Consider the following 17,684-nt stretch of genomic DNA (forward strand, 5'->3'; position numbering starts at 1 on the left):
AAACATTTAAAGACTCAATGGCTCTTGTTTAACACAATATGAAAAATATAACAAATGACTATCATGGTGTTAAAACAATTAACGTACAATGAAAACATAGCTGAATTTATTTAAATAAAACTGATAAATATGTGTATTGTAACTGAAAACATGGAGATTAATTTCTATTTTATAGTGAGCTTTATATAATATATTCTTTTTTTTTTGATGGTGATCAATATTTTTTAGTTAAATCCAAAGTTTTTTTGAATTAACTGATAATACATTTTATTTTTGTAACATATTTTGATCAAATATTTTGCTTAAACATGTAATAGTGATTCTGAATACATCGAATAAATTATTCCTTTGCATAATTTTTGTTACTTAAAATTAATTAGTCCCCTATTACTATAAATGTGGATTATTCTTTAAGCAAGTTTCGTATTTGTTTTATTGTACATATGAGTCATTTATTTTTTCAGAAATTAAAAATTTTTCTTGTATAGACTTATGGAACCTAATTTTTGTTTTAGTGATGTTAGAATAGGTATTAGGTAATGTAGGTAGTTTGTTAGAATTATACTAGATTAAATGTTTGTACAAACATTAAAATTACATACTAATAGAAGAACTATTATGATTATTATAGACCTAAAATATTTATATTTGTATACAGTAGTATTAAACACTCAGTGGCCATTTCTTATATAATATATAACATGTTTAAAGAAAAGGTGTGTGGTATATTTTAGACATTTTACCATTGATTTGCTTTTAGGTATATCATTTGTTTTCTTAAAATATAGTATAAAAAATATCTTGCACACTTTCAAATGCCAAGTCAAAAATTTGTGTTCACATAATACACACATACATGTAAATTCAAAATATCTTGTATTTAAATAATACACCCCACAAAAATTAAAAATATTGTGTATATACAACACAAATTGTAACAATATGCTACCTTCAAGAACAAGGTTACTCTTAGGTGTTGGTTATTATTTCAAACATGCATAAACCTTTGTATACGCTATACTCTGTTAGTTAGACTAACTTTGTTACTATTGTAAATAAATAAAAACCACAGGTTATAAGTTTCTAAGACCTTTAAAATACTACATAAATAACCTGTGTGGAAGGTATATTATGGTTATTACAGCCAGAAGGACAAATTCTTAACTTCCTTAACAACTAATCCTTAAAACTAGATAGGGTATGTCGTTGGGTTGGAAGTTAGGAATTTGTCCTTCTGGTTGCTACAATACATTTGATTTAGTTAACTAATCCACATTGTGTTACTTGCTCCTTCTTTGCTAAAGTTCCTCCTTGGTCTATCTTCTATCGTCTAGTTCTTACTGGTGGCAGACAGTCACTGCATCCTAGCTCTCTTTGGTTTGCAGTTTTTTTTCATAGCCAGCCTGCTATCCTCTCAATGACTGCCTTATTTCAAGCCGTAGGTTGTTTCTTACGGACATGAGGTCGAACCTGGCTTCTTATTCCTTGTGTAGCTGGCCAAAGTTTTTGGTCAGAAACACTGATTAATTTTAAAATTAAACACAAAATAATACACCTAAATTGTATAATAATTAAACTTATAATATTTCGAATTTGTCATTTATATTGGTTAGGATAGTATAGCTGTATAGTTGCATGTACATAATGTAATAATTATTATAAAATATGGCGATGAGATGACAACAATAAGTACTAAAGAAAGCATCAGAAATATTGCAATATTTACTAAACAATGGTTCACAATTTGTTTTTTGTTGTAGTTCATTACAGAACAACCATAGGAAATTTACATATTTACCAAACTTTCATATTTAATTTGTTAACACTTGATATAGTTCTCTAAATATTTTTCTCCTTTTAGTCTATTTGTAAGTCATCTGAATCGTACATTTATTTTTAATAAACGTTAATAAAAAAAAATGTTTTTGGTCAAAAATCTTGAAAATGTAGTAGAAGATTCCACATAAGTCATAACTTGTTCATTTAGCAACTTACAAATATCAAAAACATAAAGTTTTTATCTCTCACATTTTTAAAAAAATATTGTAAATGCTAACTGCTCAGTATACCAAGTCCATGTGTGTCCTTTCACTTAATATAGTTAGCACTGAACCTAGTGTGCTAATGATTAAGATGTCATTGCTTATTAATATAAATTAACAAAAAACAATAAACTTTAAAATACAAACTGGGTCTGATTAAGAAGTCGGCCGCCAGTAGGCTAGGGTTGATTTGGTGCCCCTACGAATGATTTGAGTAGTGGAGGGGTATTTTGTGGCGCCTCCAATTTAACATTGTCCGATTGGCGCCCTAGGCCGTAGTTTACTCAGCCTATTGATCAACCATTATTACTGGCTCTGATGTGTGCAATGTTAATTTTCCATTATCAACCAGACTAAATATGACATTTAACTGGGTTTGATATATTTATGGTTACAACTGGGGTAAGTACAAGGTAAGATTAAGATATAAAGAAACAAGGCAAAAACTTAAAATTTATCTAAGTGTATTTAGAATTAATCTGGTGTTGAATTGTTAATAAAAATTATATTATACGTGGACTGCTTACTTATTCAATTCAAATAAAATATATTACTGTATTTTGGTACTCATCAATATCTACTAGCCTATAAGGGTGTAGCTGTAGTTAACAGAAGGACCTAGGAGGCAACATAAGTTTGATGACTGATAAGTCTGTAACCATGGATCATTTATTATTATACGTAATCAACCCAATTGTGGACATAGTTTGTTTCTCTAATGGGAGTTTATTTCTCCATTGCGATTTGAAGCATTCTTTTGATACATAACATAATTCATTTAAACGCATTGTTTTACTGATATTTGTGATTGATCAGTAGTAATAATGATCTAAAAATTTAATACATAATATACAAACATGAAAATGTCATATACAATGAATACATTTAATTTACAACTTTTTTTGTTTAATCATATCATATATTGAATTTCCTAAAACAGTTGGGTCACAGAGTTTAAATTAATTACAGCACATATTATATTTTACCTTAATACAATCAATACATAATTAATACATTATTAAATTTTGTTTTTCTGACTAATCTGCTATGAAAGCATCAATTTGTTGTCAACAAAATATTACAATAAAGTAGCTTAGAAAATTGATATTTAACAGTGGATACTTCATGTAATTCCTTCATAAACCATAACTATTAGGTAGATAACCTAACTTAAACCTTTGAGTATATTATTTTTATTATTACATAAAAAATGAAATTGTCACGGCCAGTTTATGATCGATTGACTTACTTACAATAGATTTGATTAGTTGGTTTGAATCTGGTTATATTATTTAATATTTTTGAACAAGCAAATTATAATATAATGACACATAATATTGAAGGCAAATGGAAATCTTATATTTTAATTCTATTCTATAGATTTTTTCTTTTATTTCAATCAGTATAATGCATACAAAAAAAAAATTTTACTAGTAATATTACAAATAGACAATAAAAAGGTGTTTGTGCCTTCTTAAATCTTAATATTATTATGACAGTTGATTACATCATCAGAGTTTAATTTTTTTACAAACATGTTTATTTATATACTAATATATTCATAATATTTAACCTAATAAACCTAATAATGAGTTTCCACAATATGAGCAAATATTTGTGATTGATTATCAAAACTTTTCATACAAAGATCACATCTAAATTCTTCATTTATTGTATTTATATCGTTGTTGACATTCAATTTAAGAGGTGTGTTATTTTCAAACTGAGTGTGATTTTTTCTATGTTCATTAAGACTAGTTGAACACATAAAGGATATTTTACAGATATCACAGTCAAAGAGTTTATTATTTTTTTTATGCATATTTTTGTAGTGTCTTTTAAGTGAAGAACTATTGTTAAATATTTTTAGACAATAAGTACATGTCAATGACTTACATCTATGAGCGAGTAAAATATTCTTGTCATAAAATAGTTTTTGGCATAAATCACATTTAATGCGCATAGAATTTTTTTGTGGTCTCTTGTGTTTTTGATGAGTTTTTAGATGAGTTCTTAATGAATAAGAATGAAAGAATGATTTCGCACATACATTACACTTAAAATGTTTGCTTCTAGTACTTGGTCGTCTTGAATGTATTTCCATAGTTGACAGTTGATTACAGCTCTTATTTACTCGACATTTTTTTTTAGCATGAATTTTTTTATGGAATAATAATGATGACATCTGAGTATACGATTTTTGACAAATATTACATACAAAATGCTTGAAGGGTTTTATATGAATATTTAAATTTGATGTCTCTGGAAACCATTGACCACAAAAACTACACCTGAACGGTCTTTCTACAGTGTGAGTTTTTTCATGGGATAAATAAAGAGATAAATTTGTAAATGTCTTAGGACAGAATTCACATTTAAATTTATTTATACCAAGATGCCATCCATAATGCTGTTGCAGTCTATGCTCTGTAGTGAATGATAGGGGACACACATCACATTTGAAATACTTTTTTCTAAAACATAAAATATAGTCCTGTGAAGAATCACATACATTTGTACATTCATCACAGCTATATTTGGAATATTCAAGTTGATGATTTTCCAGAATATGACATATTATTTCTGAACGTTTATGAAATACTTTTGAACATCTTGAACATTCATAATTTTGAGATGAACTGAGGATTCTTTTAGTAAGCTTCAACCCACTATAATCTAAGAACTCTAAACGATTATTGTATTGGTAGCTACTTCTTAAATAGTGTCTTTTTTTATGATATCTTAAAGATGACTGTTTAAAGAATTCTTTAAAACATATATTGCAATGCAATGAATGAAAAGTTTTATGTTTTTCAAGAGAATTCAAGTTTTTATAGGATTTATGACATTTATAACAATTGAACAGTTTATTCTTTGGAAAAAAGCATATGTGTTCTTTTATTCCAGACAATGAAGTAAATGACTGACCACAAGTTTTACATTTCCATGTATACTCTTCTTTAAGGTGGCGAGTATTTGCACATATAATACTATTTCTCACCGAACATATATTACACAAGTTAGTATAAAATATTTGACGCTGTAATATAACATCGTCATTTCTGATTACATTTTGACAAATTCTGCACTTGATCATATCTTCTGTATTATTAATTTTTAAACAACTTATTTTTTTGAAGCATAATATTGGATTTTCAGAATTGCAATTATAAGTAGGGCTGTTGAGTTCAAGATTAGAAGGACTTTCTGGAAAGCATAAACTGGTTCTAAAGTGTTCAATAATCTCAACACGCCTATGGAATATTTTCCCACAAACATCACATCCATACTTTTTCATTGGCGTATCTATTTTACTTTGTTCTTTGATGGATATGTGACTTGAGTCAGATATATTATGGTTAATGTTTGTCTTGGATTGGAAACTGATTGAATCAGATTTTATATTTTTTTGACTTTTTAAGACATTACAACTATCGATTGGAGGCAATACATTTGCTATTGATGAAAGAGGTAGTTCATTATCTGAGTAACTATAATTTAAACAAAAATAATTATTAAATAATTAAAATTGAAATTTGATATTAACCTTACTTTTCAATGTCAGATTGAATATCACCCAAATTAATATCTTGATGTTTTGTATTTGTAAGATCATCATTAATCATGGGTATTGATAATAGAGACAAATTATTTTCTGAGTCACTAATATTTAAACAAAAGAAGTATTTATTATTGAAAAGAAGGTTTAAAATAATGTTTTTGATTTTAATTGATTTTATAATATGTACTTTTCCATGTTAGATTGAATATTATCCAATATAATATCTTGCCATTTTTTGGTATCAATTTTATTAGTAGTGACTATTGATGAAAGAGGTAGTTCATTGTCTGAACAACTAAAATTTAAGCATAATATGGTCAAATTATTGAACTAAGAATTATTTTTTAAAACTTACTTTTCATGGTCAGAATGGATTTCATTCAATACAATTTCTTGCCATTTTCCAGTATCAACGTTGTTATGTGTAGAACTCAGCATAATATTTCAGCGTCTTCGTTTAATAAGTCTAAAATAAATAGTTGAATAAATAAATACATAACTACATTTTGGTGTAAAATAATATATTATATAATTTTACATTTCAAATTATTAATATAAATGTTATTATCAAAGCCGATATACAGTTACATACTTTTGATAGCAACTAAGTACTTTTATACTTATTAATGTTGTAATTGCAATTTGTATTATCTTATAGACTTTATAATATAGATTAATAAAATGGAATAAGGACATCTTTTAAAACTATTAAAAAATAATACCTTAACATTATTATGATTGACCAAAATTTATGTTTTTACAAAACAATTTATTTGAATAGATACAATATTTTATAATATGCTCAGAGATATTGGATAGTTTAATAATTGTAAGAATTAGAAATACCTATATCTACATATATTATTAAAATATATATACTATTTCAAAATCAAAAGCAATAAATTACATTAATCATAAATAATTGAACCAGATTCTTCCGGCTCGTTGATAGATAATAATCATTCAAATAGGCATTCATATTCAAAAACAAATTAATATTAGAATTTAAACTTAACTATTTAACTAAATAAATCAATGAACTGTTTATAGAATGAATAGTACATTGTTTTCATCAATCTACTTAAATATATATACATACAAAATATTTTCATGTACCTCTTAAAAAAACATGTACGTACCTATTCAAAAATACCAATATTTCTAATATGCTTCTAAAATTATATCACTAATTAATTGAAATATGTGGTTATTAACACTAAAAAAATATTTTATAAAATAAATATTTCAATAATATCTAAATATTGTAATAGTTTAACTCTGTCCTCTGGGTACTGATAACAACAAATTAGGTGTGATAGAAATAATATTTTCAATCTCATCCAATATTATAATATATTTAGTATTATATAAATTTAAAAATTTGAATTTGAAATATTAATGATAATAAAAGCTGAAAAATGACTACCTATTTTATTGTATTACCAATTAATCGATATAAGTAGTTCATAGCAGCTATTATTGCTTTGTATTATGAAGAAATGTTTGTATTTTTTTTTAATTTAGAAATATGTAAGGTATAATACTTTTAATCCAACAAGTTTCAAATAATATAAATATTTATTTTCTGAAATAATCAATATCAAAACAAGAGTTTTACATAACTTTTACTTTTACCGAGCATAAATTCTGTACATTGTAATGAAATAATTCAAATCATATTTGAAATCACGATATTTACGTTTAAAGTACTATTTTAAAAATTAAGCCTATTCACAGATGATATTATAGTAGTTTACTACAAAATAGTATTAAGATAATTATTTTCTTATGTTTTTAAGTTCTCTGATTATAAGAATATTTAGGATTCGGGATTGAATATTGAAAAATCTTGCTAAACCAGTAAAAATATATATATTTTTTAAAACTTGTTTTGAATTGAAGTCATTTTACCTAGGAACATGTAATTAAAAAAAACAAAAAACGAAATCATGATTTTCACCAAAAAATTACATTAACATTCATGTATAGAATAAGTCAATATATTTTAATTTACTTTTAACATATTGTATTAATAATACATTTGATAACGGGTTCTATGCTTAAGCTTCACTATTCCAACATTTTTTATTCTACTTAGGATAAATATAGGCTTTAAATAGTTAAGTATGTATTATAAATTGTATAATTGTATAAAATATAATAAAATGTCAGAACAGCTACTAGTGGTACTGTGGTAGACAAAAAAACTATCAAATAGACACAATCAATGAAGTGGAAGGATTATAAAAATGGAGGAGGTTAAGTATAAATTAAACCGAGTTTTTTGTTTTCGTACATAATACACTTATTAGGGGAAGAGGGTTTAACACCCAAAACCTTCCTAACTAGTCCACTGGACACAATGTAATTTTTAAGCAGAGATGGGCAACACATGACACCAAAGGCCACAAATTATATTTGCAACAAACTTAATTTTTAATTCATAAAACTGCAGACCTTATATCTATAAGAAGTCAAATACCAAAATATTAAATATTTTGAACTAAATTAAGTAGCATTCAGCACTATTCTTATAAATTATAAGTCTACAACAATAAACAAATAAAAAAAAAAGTACAATGACAATAACATAAAACAAATAAAAAATTAAAACCAAATAGGAAAATTACAGCTTTAAAAAGTTAATTTAAAATTAAAGTCTTACTTTTGTATTTATAGTGTAACATACAATGTATACAAAGAAGAAACATTACTAGAATTGTGCCAGGATGCATAAACAAACACTAAAAAAATTAATCGATAGTAAGATTTTGATCTTATACGGACCTATATAGTGTTTTAGTGGCCCATTGAATTAATCAATTCTTTTTTACTAAATAGAATGTTAAATTACATTATATTATTGTTTTTAAATAAAACTACAATTAAAATAAATAATTTACTAAACTTGCCACTAAACAAATCACACACAATTAAATATTCCAACTAACGCCAAACATAATTATAATTATAATCAGTGGTCTAAGTGGCTCAAAATAAGTGGAATGATGCTTTTTATAATTTATTAAGTTCTCATACTATATCGTTTCAACAGCTATATAAAATAAGCTCAGCGATGGAAAATGTGAATTATAAAAACTGGAGATATACCATCCCAACATATCGACCACTGGTTATAATATTATAGGTACATCAATCAAATAAATGTATTATATAAAATTATTTAAAATATAAATTGAAATAGATAGGACATTTAACTATATTGTGTCACAAGGAAATTTTCTTCATGATTTTTTTATCCCATTTCAATTACAAAAATAATATAAATATACTTTTATTGTAAACATAATATTTTGTTTAAGAATTTTTTTTTTTATAATAAAGTAATACAGTTTTATAGTTTAATAATTAAACATTAAGAAAATAATAAATATCTAATAACAACCTACTTTATAAAATGTCAGCATGGCAGCATAACACTATAGAAACTCTGATCGTGGTAATTTTATATTAATAATATAATTTAAAAATACAAATTTTATATAATAATTTAATATTTTTACATTTAAATATAGACACTAAACAACATAATAAATCATATTGGGAACAGCAAAATATGGAAATAAGAATTTGGAATAAGCAATAGGCATACTATATTGTACTAGAAATTTTAATATATATATTATTAAATTTTCAGTTGAAAATTGGAAATATTGTTATATTGGACTATAACTATAATACTATGAAATATAAATTATAATGGTAGTCTACTAGTCTAGCACTCAGTCTATAGCAATAGCACTAATTTATATTATACCTTGCTTACCTACGCTTTAACATTTATTTTGCCATGGTACCTTCCTACCTTGGTTGAAAACCAAAAAGCTTATTATTGATAACTGAACAATCGAGATCTATCATATTTTATTTCATGGATCATGGTCATTGTTAGGCCACTGAATAATTCTGTGGTTAGGCTATCTTACCCTACTGCAGCCCCCGAACAACTTAACCGTCTAATTAAGGTATATCTTAAACCGTGCCCCACACGTCGTCTTCCGCGTACGATAATCAAGTAATCAAAAGGCTCCCTCCGTGTTGTTACGTTTTCTAATTTCCATACCATGGTCCTAGAAGGTATCTTCTAAGATTGTGTTCCATACACTGCAATGCTGTCGTATCTTAGTCCTTAGACCGTGATCATCATGCATTCCGCTGTTATCAAATTATTTGAAATCGTAACTGACTATTATTGCAACTGCACTATATAGTCACTACTGCTCTACAGTAAATTGTTATTTGAAATTTTGAAAATTCTAAAAAGATTTTTGTATTCTATATTGGAGATTTGCATAATTGCATCGCATACAATTTTGAACATTTTTTTACTTATTTACAATTTTCACTTTAAACTATTCCGTGTTTTAGTTCTGATTATATATTATAATGGATGATTTATGTCTTAAAATTGATATAGTTTTAAATGAGTGTTCAAGATATTTAGGTAATATTGAGAAAAAAGAATTTGATGATTCATTTTATAAAATAATATTCAAAGTAAGTGGGTAACTGAATATTTAGTGTTCTAGTATTTTAGTTAAGTATACCTAATTTTTATCAATACAAATAATTACAGGATTTAATAAATGGACCACTTCTTCAATTTGTAAAATCTATTCAAGTTTTTTTAAAAACATTCAAAAATAAAAATGTTTACATGCTTTGTGTATGTTTAAGTCAAATTCGAAAATGTCTCCTTTTATATGAAACAACAATATCAGAACAAAATACTGTTCTAAACTTTGAAAAGGTATGTATGATTTTGTTGTATACATGTATGATGTACATTTATTAAATATCATATATTAATAATACTAGAACTGGCATTTATTCATATTAGGTCTTAAGCAAGTACATAATCAAGCGGATTCAAAAATGTTTTTATAAGTTGGAAGAATGTTTAGAAATGATAGATTTCACTGACGTAGATGAATATCCAGGAAAATTCATTGATCAAATGAATATTGTTTTAAATGTGTTAAACAATAGAGATAATTATGAACTTATTAAACCGAATATCAATACAATTTTATTTCAAGCTATAACTATTGCTAAAGTTGCGGATAAAATAGACAACTTAGAAATAACATCTTCATCTAAACATGTAATAAAAATAATAAATATTTACAATAATACAAATATGTAACATTCTAATATTTAAATCAATTTTTCTCATTATTAAAGGTTTTAAAAGCGATTCAACAATTTGAAGAGATAAATATTAATGAAACTGATAATTTTTTCCGATTTGATTATTTATCTTCTTCATTATCTATCCTTGAAAGAAGAATTAATACATCAGTATTGCATCTTATTTTTAAGGTATAGTATTATAGTATGTAAATTATGAAATAAATACTAGCAATTTTTATACGTATTTTGTATTTCTTACAAATCATTCGTTTTGTGTATTATCGACATTTTAGATTTTTAATGATCCATTTGTAATTATTAAAAAACTGGTTAAAAAGTGTGCAGATTCTGTTGACATTCAACTTAGAAATTCATCAGATTTATCTAATATGATTAGTGATTTGGATAAATATACTGACGTATTAATTCAGGTTGGACTATTTTCTGTGGCCTGTTGTAAAAACGATGAATGTAAGTTATAAATCAATAATCATTAGTTCTTTAAAATAAATGTACACTATTTAAAAAAAGGAATTTTTTTCAAAATATTATTTTTTATACACCAGGATTCGGGTCTTATAAAATTTGCTTATTTTTATGGTTTGGCATTAAATCTAGCAAAGCGATGATGTAATTGTATTTCATGTTACACTTACAACACATTTAATTATCAAATTTGATATTGTGTTTTGGCTTTTTTCAATGGTTTTTTAAAAAAAATGTTTATTTCCAGTTATTCTGATTATTTTTGATATGATTTATGATGACATGTGCCACTGACATAAACCTAGATACTTTAGTTAATTTCAAGTTGTACTGGCTTTTGTTCAAAGTGATGTTGGAACTATAAATCATTTTTTAGTAATAAACACCAAGACTCATATTTTCTTGCTTATCTTCTCATTGGCCTAATTAATCAATTTGTTCTCAGTTATTCTTAAAATATTAAAATTATTGTTAGAAAATCTTTAAGAAGTATAATATAAATTGTTTAAATATTCAAAAAGGCAAGAGAGAAAATTTAATGGTAATATACAAAAAAAAACTATGTCAATAATAGTTTTTGCTAACTTTAATATTTTTAAGTGTTAAGAATGAAGTATTTAAGCACTTATTTTGATGATTAAAATAATAAGCGCTACAAGCTCCAAATTTTGGTTATAGCTTATATACGTGTTTAAAGTATAGTTGGGTGTTATAGTAGATCAAAATTCAACAGGATCTCTTGTACCACACATCTTGTCATTTAAAAATTAAAACTAATAGTAATACTAAGATATAAAAAAATATTTTGAAAAATTAAAAACTTTTTGGAATAATGATGTATAATAATCACCATTTTAAAATATTGAATTATTTAGTTGACAGACATTTAGTTATTAAATACTGGTGCAAGGTTTTTTTAGTCATATTTCTACTTTATGACTGATCCTAGATTAATTGTATTTATTTAGTACAATTATTTTTAATATTTATAAATTTATAAATTATTTAGATGTTATTCCTTTAAAATCGTGTATATCAAGCTTGGAACTTTTGGACAGTGATATGGTACCAGCTATTATTGAGTTTTATTTAGATCCAACTTCATTAGTAAAAAAAACATTTTTAAAACTCCTTGTAAACCATTGGGTTTGTGAAATTTGTGAAATACAAAATCTTCTTGACAAAATCGTCGATCCCTTTGCATTCATTCAAGTAATATTTTTAAACTTTGGTTTTTATTACTAATTTATAGTTATTATGTTTATAATTAGACAACAATAGAAACTTCAATGAATATTATTGATACTATCCATAAGAGTGATCCAAGTACCAACATGGATTTATATGTATACTTTTTAAATGGAATGATTAATTTTTCAAAGTTTATTGAAAAAATATTTGCTAAGGCTCTTTTTGAAAATGAAGAACTCTCTACAACTTACGAACAGTATAAAAATGGTAAAAATATACTTTAGATATATCTGTATAAATTATGTAATACTGAAATGTTTTATTTTAGCTGTGAAAGAGTATAATGCATGTTTAATCTACAATCAAAAAACAAATCATAGTTATAATGATTTAACTAAAAATAAATTACTAAAGAGATGTGCAATTGTTAACAAATATTTGAAGAATATTCAAACTATAATTTCTGATATACTGGATGATAAAAGTTGTAAGTAGTATAGTAATTGGTTTTCAAATTTTTAACTTCTCATATTGTTGTATGTTAAAGTTTTAGTTAATTTGAACGTTTGAATATATATATATATATCCTTTTCTAATTTATTGATTATTTGTTCTCTTAGTGTCTGAATTAGAAAACACATATTATATTTTATCTAAAACAAAACAATCCTCCCCAAGTTTGTTACAAAATGATAACCTTGATAATAATGATGATCTAAAATTGTTGCTTACAACTATTCAAGCACAAAAATCATTCTACAATAAGTCAGAACGTAAAACTTCAAAAAAACTATGTGATCAAGATTATAATTGCTTAACTTCAGCTAATGAAACAACCTATGATAATATTGTTACAATGGACCTCACAAGTAAATATTTTAAAATGTATTGAATAATATTTAAATAGTTATAAGAAATAATAATGTAACCATATATGTTTGGTAGAGATTTTAGATAACTTTATTCTTGAATCATTCGATATCAATAAAGATAATAAAAATACAGTAAATATATGGGAAGAAATAGGTATTGACACTCTTGCAAGAATACAAGATCTAGAAGATGTTAATAATAAGATTATAAGTGTGGAGAAATGATGTTAAAACGTAAGATACTTATTTATTAAAAATCAAATTGTTACAAATATGATTTAATTGAATATCTAATTAGTTGTCTAATTTAACATGAACAATTATAATCTTATCATACTTTGTATTAAATGTTAAGAGGACGTGATACCCGCATGTGTTGTCTCCGTCTTACAAGTGCGTAACATAGCAAATTGTACACTCAGCAGAACACGTGTAGCTCCGTTAATTAAAAAATTAAAGTGAATTGACCTCTTATAAAATCTAAAGGTAAGATTATTATCCAGGCAACCTCATAGGCTTTTCATTATATTTTTATTTTAACGCGAGTTATAAGTATTTTAAGGTGTATAAAAATTTACAATTTTAAAATACTCATAACTCGCGTTAAAATTAAAATATAATAAAAAACCTATGAGGTTGCCTAGATAATAATCTTACCTTTAGATTTTATAAGAGGCCAATTCACTTTAATTTTTAAATTAACAGAGCTACACGTGTTCTGCTGAGTGTACAATTTGCTATGTTACGCACTTGTAAGACAGAGACAACACATGCAGGTATCATGTCCTCTTAAAGCTATTGACAAACATTGAGAATAGCTTTAATATATTTTTAATTTTATTAATTATTATTAATTTTTAAGTATTATTATTTAGTATATTATATAATATTTTCAGAATTAAATAAAGAAGAAAAAAATTCAAATTTATGTTAAGTAATGTAAAGAATGAATAGATAAACTAAATTTACATTTTTAATAATACTTTTATTTTGTTCTCATAATAAATAGTTGTAGTGTGAAATGAAGTTTGAATTACTAGAAATGCCATAATTGGACCTTATTATACATACTTTGAGCTTGTATGGTGGGTCCATTGAAAATGCTTTCAATGTCTTCAATTTTTCTTCTTTCATGACTTCCTGACTTCAGGTTTAGTGTGGGATCAAATATCTTTTAGTTCAACGCCTCTTGTTGTCGCCTGGGTCTCACAAGCGGACATCGCAATATGGTGTAAGTAGGGTTAAATAAAGCTTTGTTTTAATTTCTTTTGAAAATAACCTTGATGACAACACGCTTCTAATTGTTTTATATCCTCTATTTTCCAAACCAAGTCTCAGCAGTCCATTGTGCATGTAATTTCTTTGATTTATATTAACCTCCAAATATTTAAGATTTTCAATTTGTCCAAATAAGTATTGTCCAACCCTGAGACTGCATAACTGTCGGTTTTCTTGTTACAATCATATATTTTGTTTTAACTCAGCTTTAGATTCTCCAAGAATAACAATGTCATTGCGTATGCCAACAAAGTATTCCTTTCAAGTATCTCCATTTCCTTAATATTTTGCATTTCTCTAATTAATATTTTTAAGACTAGGTTAAAAAGTGTGGGAAACAGCCCAACCCCTTGCTTTAGTCCATTCTTAACCTTAAATTGTGTTGAAGTACCGCACCCTACAGAAAGTGTTTGAGTTACAATTTCTAATTAGTCTTACAAATTTGTTTGGGAAACCAAAATCTTCAAGTGCTATCCATTGTTGATTCCTGTTAATACTATCATAAGCCTGCTTAAATTCAATAAAATCATGTATAAGTCCTTGTCATATTCATAATATTCCTTTTCGGAAGCCATATCGGTATTCACCAATTATCTCCTCGGAAGCCACATTGGTATTCACCAATTATCTCCGAGGCATAATTTTCTATCCTGTTAAATACAGCTGTGAAAAGAACCTTGTAAGTAGTGTCCAGAAAGCCTATCCCTCTATAGTTCACCATGTTGGATCACTTTTTTTAAAGATGGAACACAAGATAGGGTGTTCCAGTCATTTTCTATTTTTTGTTCTTCTATATACTCAAAATAAGGTAATGAAGAATTTTTAAAAAAATCTTTTCCCCCCAATTTTGAGCAGTTCCTGGTTTATATTATTTTCCCATGGTGCTTTGTTATTTTTTTTAAGTATTTCACTATTAGTTCAATTTCACCATATTGGGCTCGGGTAATTCTAGTTCAGCTATTTAATACACTAGTTTTTCATATGGACTGTAACTGGTATTTTGTTTTGTGTTGTCGTTAAGAAGATTATCAAGGACTCTTTGAAGTTTTCCATAGTCATCTTGGGATCAGAAATTAGATTGCCGGTTCTCTTTCATAATAGTTCCTTCCTTAACAGATTTGCACTTTTCAAAATATAATTTTGGGTCTTTTTGATTATTTCTATTTCTTCTAACCTATTCTAAGCAATTCTTTTCTGTAATAATATTATTTTATTTGCTGCTTTACTTAATCTTATACAGTTTTCCACGTTATTAGTCCGGTGTTGTGTTACAATTGTTCTTGTATCCTGGCGTTTTTTAATCACTTCTTGGCATTTATCATTGAACCAGTGGCTTTTCTTTGATTTTTTCCAAGTTGAAGTTGAGGTTTTTCCAACATCATGTTAAGTTGTATTATGTTTAGCGAGTTCCATAGTTACTTTCCGTTTAAAAGTTTTAATCTGAGCATCACTTTTGATCTTGTCTCTGTCTAATTTAGCATTCTTACTTTTTTGTTTGGTCTTTTCTATTTAGCTGAAAGCTTGAGGGAGAATTTCATTATCACTAGATAGTGGTCCGAGTCTACATCTGCACCTCTGTATGTACTCACATTTATAATGCTTGATTAATGACGTTTATCTATAATGGCATGATAAATCTGAATTTTTGTTCTTCCGTCTGTGCTTATCCGCTTGTGTATGTTTTTCATTGAGAAATATGTGCTACTTATGACCAGCTTTTTAGAGATTGCAAAATTGATTAATTTGCTTCCATTATCATTGAATGTATCATGCAGCCTTTTTTTTCCAATGGTCGGTCTAAACATCAGCTCTTTTCCTATTTGAGCATAAAAGTCTCCAACTATCACTTTGATTCAATGTCTTGGTATGGAATCATATATTCTTTCTATCTCTCCTTAAAAGGCACTATATTATTCTCATCACTCTTCATCTTTGTCCTCCATTGGTTCGTAGTAGTTAGTTACAAGTAAGTTAAATTAGCGTCCTGCTACACGGATGTAACATACACATTCATTAACAGGTTAAAATATTTTAATACACAGTAAAATTGTGTTATTTGCTACGAATCCTACTCCTTTCCCGTGTCTATTAGATTTTTTGCCACTATAGAATACTGTTGCATTTTCTGCTTGCACACTTCCATATCCGAGCCAGCGTATTTCTTGTAGTTCTACAATGTGTAGTTTATACTTTATACTTTTCTACTTCACTATTTATGTTTCTGAGGGCATCTGGTTTGTATAGCGTTCTAATATTCCATGTTCCGATCTTAATCTCATATTTTCCGTTCCGGTTTCCAGCGAAGTTTCTGTTTCTATCATATTTCCTAGGCATTGGTAGAAGATTCACAACAGTAAATTTTTTAAAGAGGACAGGTTGTCGGCATGTCTCTCAACTCCCAAACCTGGAGGATCGGTCCTTTCCCACCACTTAAGGTTGCACTATTGCGTGCACTTTTGAGTTCACTGGGCGATGATGGGCGCGTCACTTTCTTAACGCCGATGACTATGGCCGGCGGGATTGTCACTATAGTACCAATCAAAGTTCCCTTGTGGATATCATTAACATTAATTTTATTAAATTAATTATTTAGTTATTTATAAATTAATCTAACTTAGATTTGATTGAAAGTAATTCGTTATTCATTAAGTTTATATCGATAAAAATCAGTTCAGTTAAACATTTTTAAAGAAAATCAAAATTAAAAAGTTAAAATTAATACATTAACTCGTCTATGCCCTGGCTTGAATGCCTCTACATAATGCATCACATTCAAAGTACTGACTATACCAACTAGTTTGTAAAATTCCAAGTAAAATATTTTCTCTGAATACTATCGAGCACGAAATTAATAATAATTTATGTATCCATTTTGATTGTTTTGGTTAGGTATTTTTTGATATTTTTAGACTTAGCTATTCAAGAATATTTTTAATTTTATATTTCCTTAATTAATTTCCGATGGTTAGGTATTCTATAATAATTATTTTATTGGCAGGTGATAGCCGATAGGTTTATACGATATGTCAGTTGTTAATACTGAGTTATAAGTGAATAACAATAATATATTATGATAAAAATAAATTATAATAGTAAAAT

The 17,684-nt window shown here is 26.5% G+C and overlaps 2 protein-coding genes across 4 annotated transcripts; one reads left to right on the forward strand and one right to left on the reverse strand.

Moving 5' to 3' along the window:
- Positions 1 to 197: 197 nt before the first annotated feature.
- Positions 198 to 9,484, reverse strand: LOC111041634 (zinc finger protein 616-like). Of its 3 annotated transcripts, none has more exons than XM_022325958.1 (5): positions 9,392 to 9,484; positions 5,960 to 6,070; positions 5,792 to 5,899; positions 5,595 to 5,705; positions 198 to 5,533 (listed from the first exon to the last, which is right to left on the reverse strand). In XM_022325958.1, exons 2-5 carry the CDS (start codon positions 6,040 to 6,042, stop codon positions 3,625 to 3,627), a joined length of 2,211 nt encoding a protein of 736 aa, XP_022181650.1. In that variant the 5' UTR covers positions 6,043 to 6,070; positions 9,392 to 9,484; the 3' UTR covers positions 198 to 3,624. The 3 variants fall into 3 exon arrangements, with proteins under 3 accessions (XP_022181650.1, XP_022181649.1, XP_022181648.1); XM_022325957.1 differs by lacking the exon at positions 9,392 to 9,484 and adding an exon at positions 9,015 to 9,282; XM_022325956.1 differs by lacking the exon at positions 9,392 to 9,484 and adding an exon at positions 6,744 to 6,893.
- Positions 9,485 to 9,820: 336 nt separating this feature from the next.
- Positions 9,821 to 14,284, forward strand: LOC111041636 (serendipity locus protein alpha). Its single transcript, XM_022325960.1, has 11 exons — positions 9,821 to 10,122; positions 10,202 to 10,375; positions 10,466 to 10,729; positions 10,810 to 10,947; positions 11,052 to 11,229; positions 12,254 to 12,456; positions 12,516 to 12,702; positions 12,764 to 12,922; positions 13,056 to 13,304; positions 13,381 to 13,541; positions 14,204 to 14,284. Exons 1-10 carry the CDS (start codon positions 10,012 to 10,014, stop codon positions 13,530 to 13,532), a joined length of 1,815 nt encoding a protein of 604 aa, XP_022181652.1. The 5' UTR covers positions 9,821 to 10,011; the 3' UTR covers positions 13,533 to 13,541; positions 14,204 to 14,284.
- The last annotated feature ends 3,400 nt before the right edge of the window (positions 14,285 to 17,684 follow it).

The sequence above is a fragment of the Myzus persicae genome, unplaced genomic scaffold (assembly GCF_001856785.1).
Source record: "Myzus persicae strain clone G006 unplaced genomic scaffold, MPER_G0061.0, whole genome shotgun sequence".
In the NCBI taxonomy this organism is placed as follows: Eukaryota; Metazoa; Arthropoda; class Insecta; order Hemiptera; family Aphididae; genus Myzus; species Myzus persicae.

Bases quoted from the DNA above. Each gene is read 5' to 3' on its own strand.
- LOC111041636 (XM_022325960.1), top strand. From the start codon at position 10,012: ATGGATGATTTATGTCTTAAAATTGATATAGTTTTAAATGAGTGTTCA. The intron at 10,123-10,201 runs GTAAGTGGGTAA...AAATAATTACAG, and splicing joins TTTATAAAATAATATTCAAA to GATTTAATAAATGGACCACT. The intron at 10,730-10,809 runs GTAATAAAAATA...TCATTATTAAAG, and splicing joins TAACATCTTCATCTAAACAT to GTTTTAAAAGCGATTCAACA.
- LOC111041634 (XM_022325958.1), bottom strand. From the start codon at position 6,042: ATGCTGAGTTCTACACATAACAACGTTGATACTGGAAAATGGCAAGAA. The intron at 5,900-5,959 runs GTAAGTTTTAAA...CTTAAATTTTAG, and splicing joins ATCCATTCTGACCATGAAAA to TTGTTCAGACAATGAACTAC. The intron at 5,706-5,791 runs GTACATATTATA...TTTAAATATTAG, and splicing joins ATTCAATCTAACATGGAAAA to TGACTCAGAAAATAATTTGT.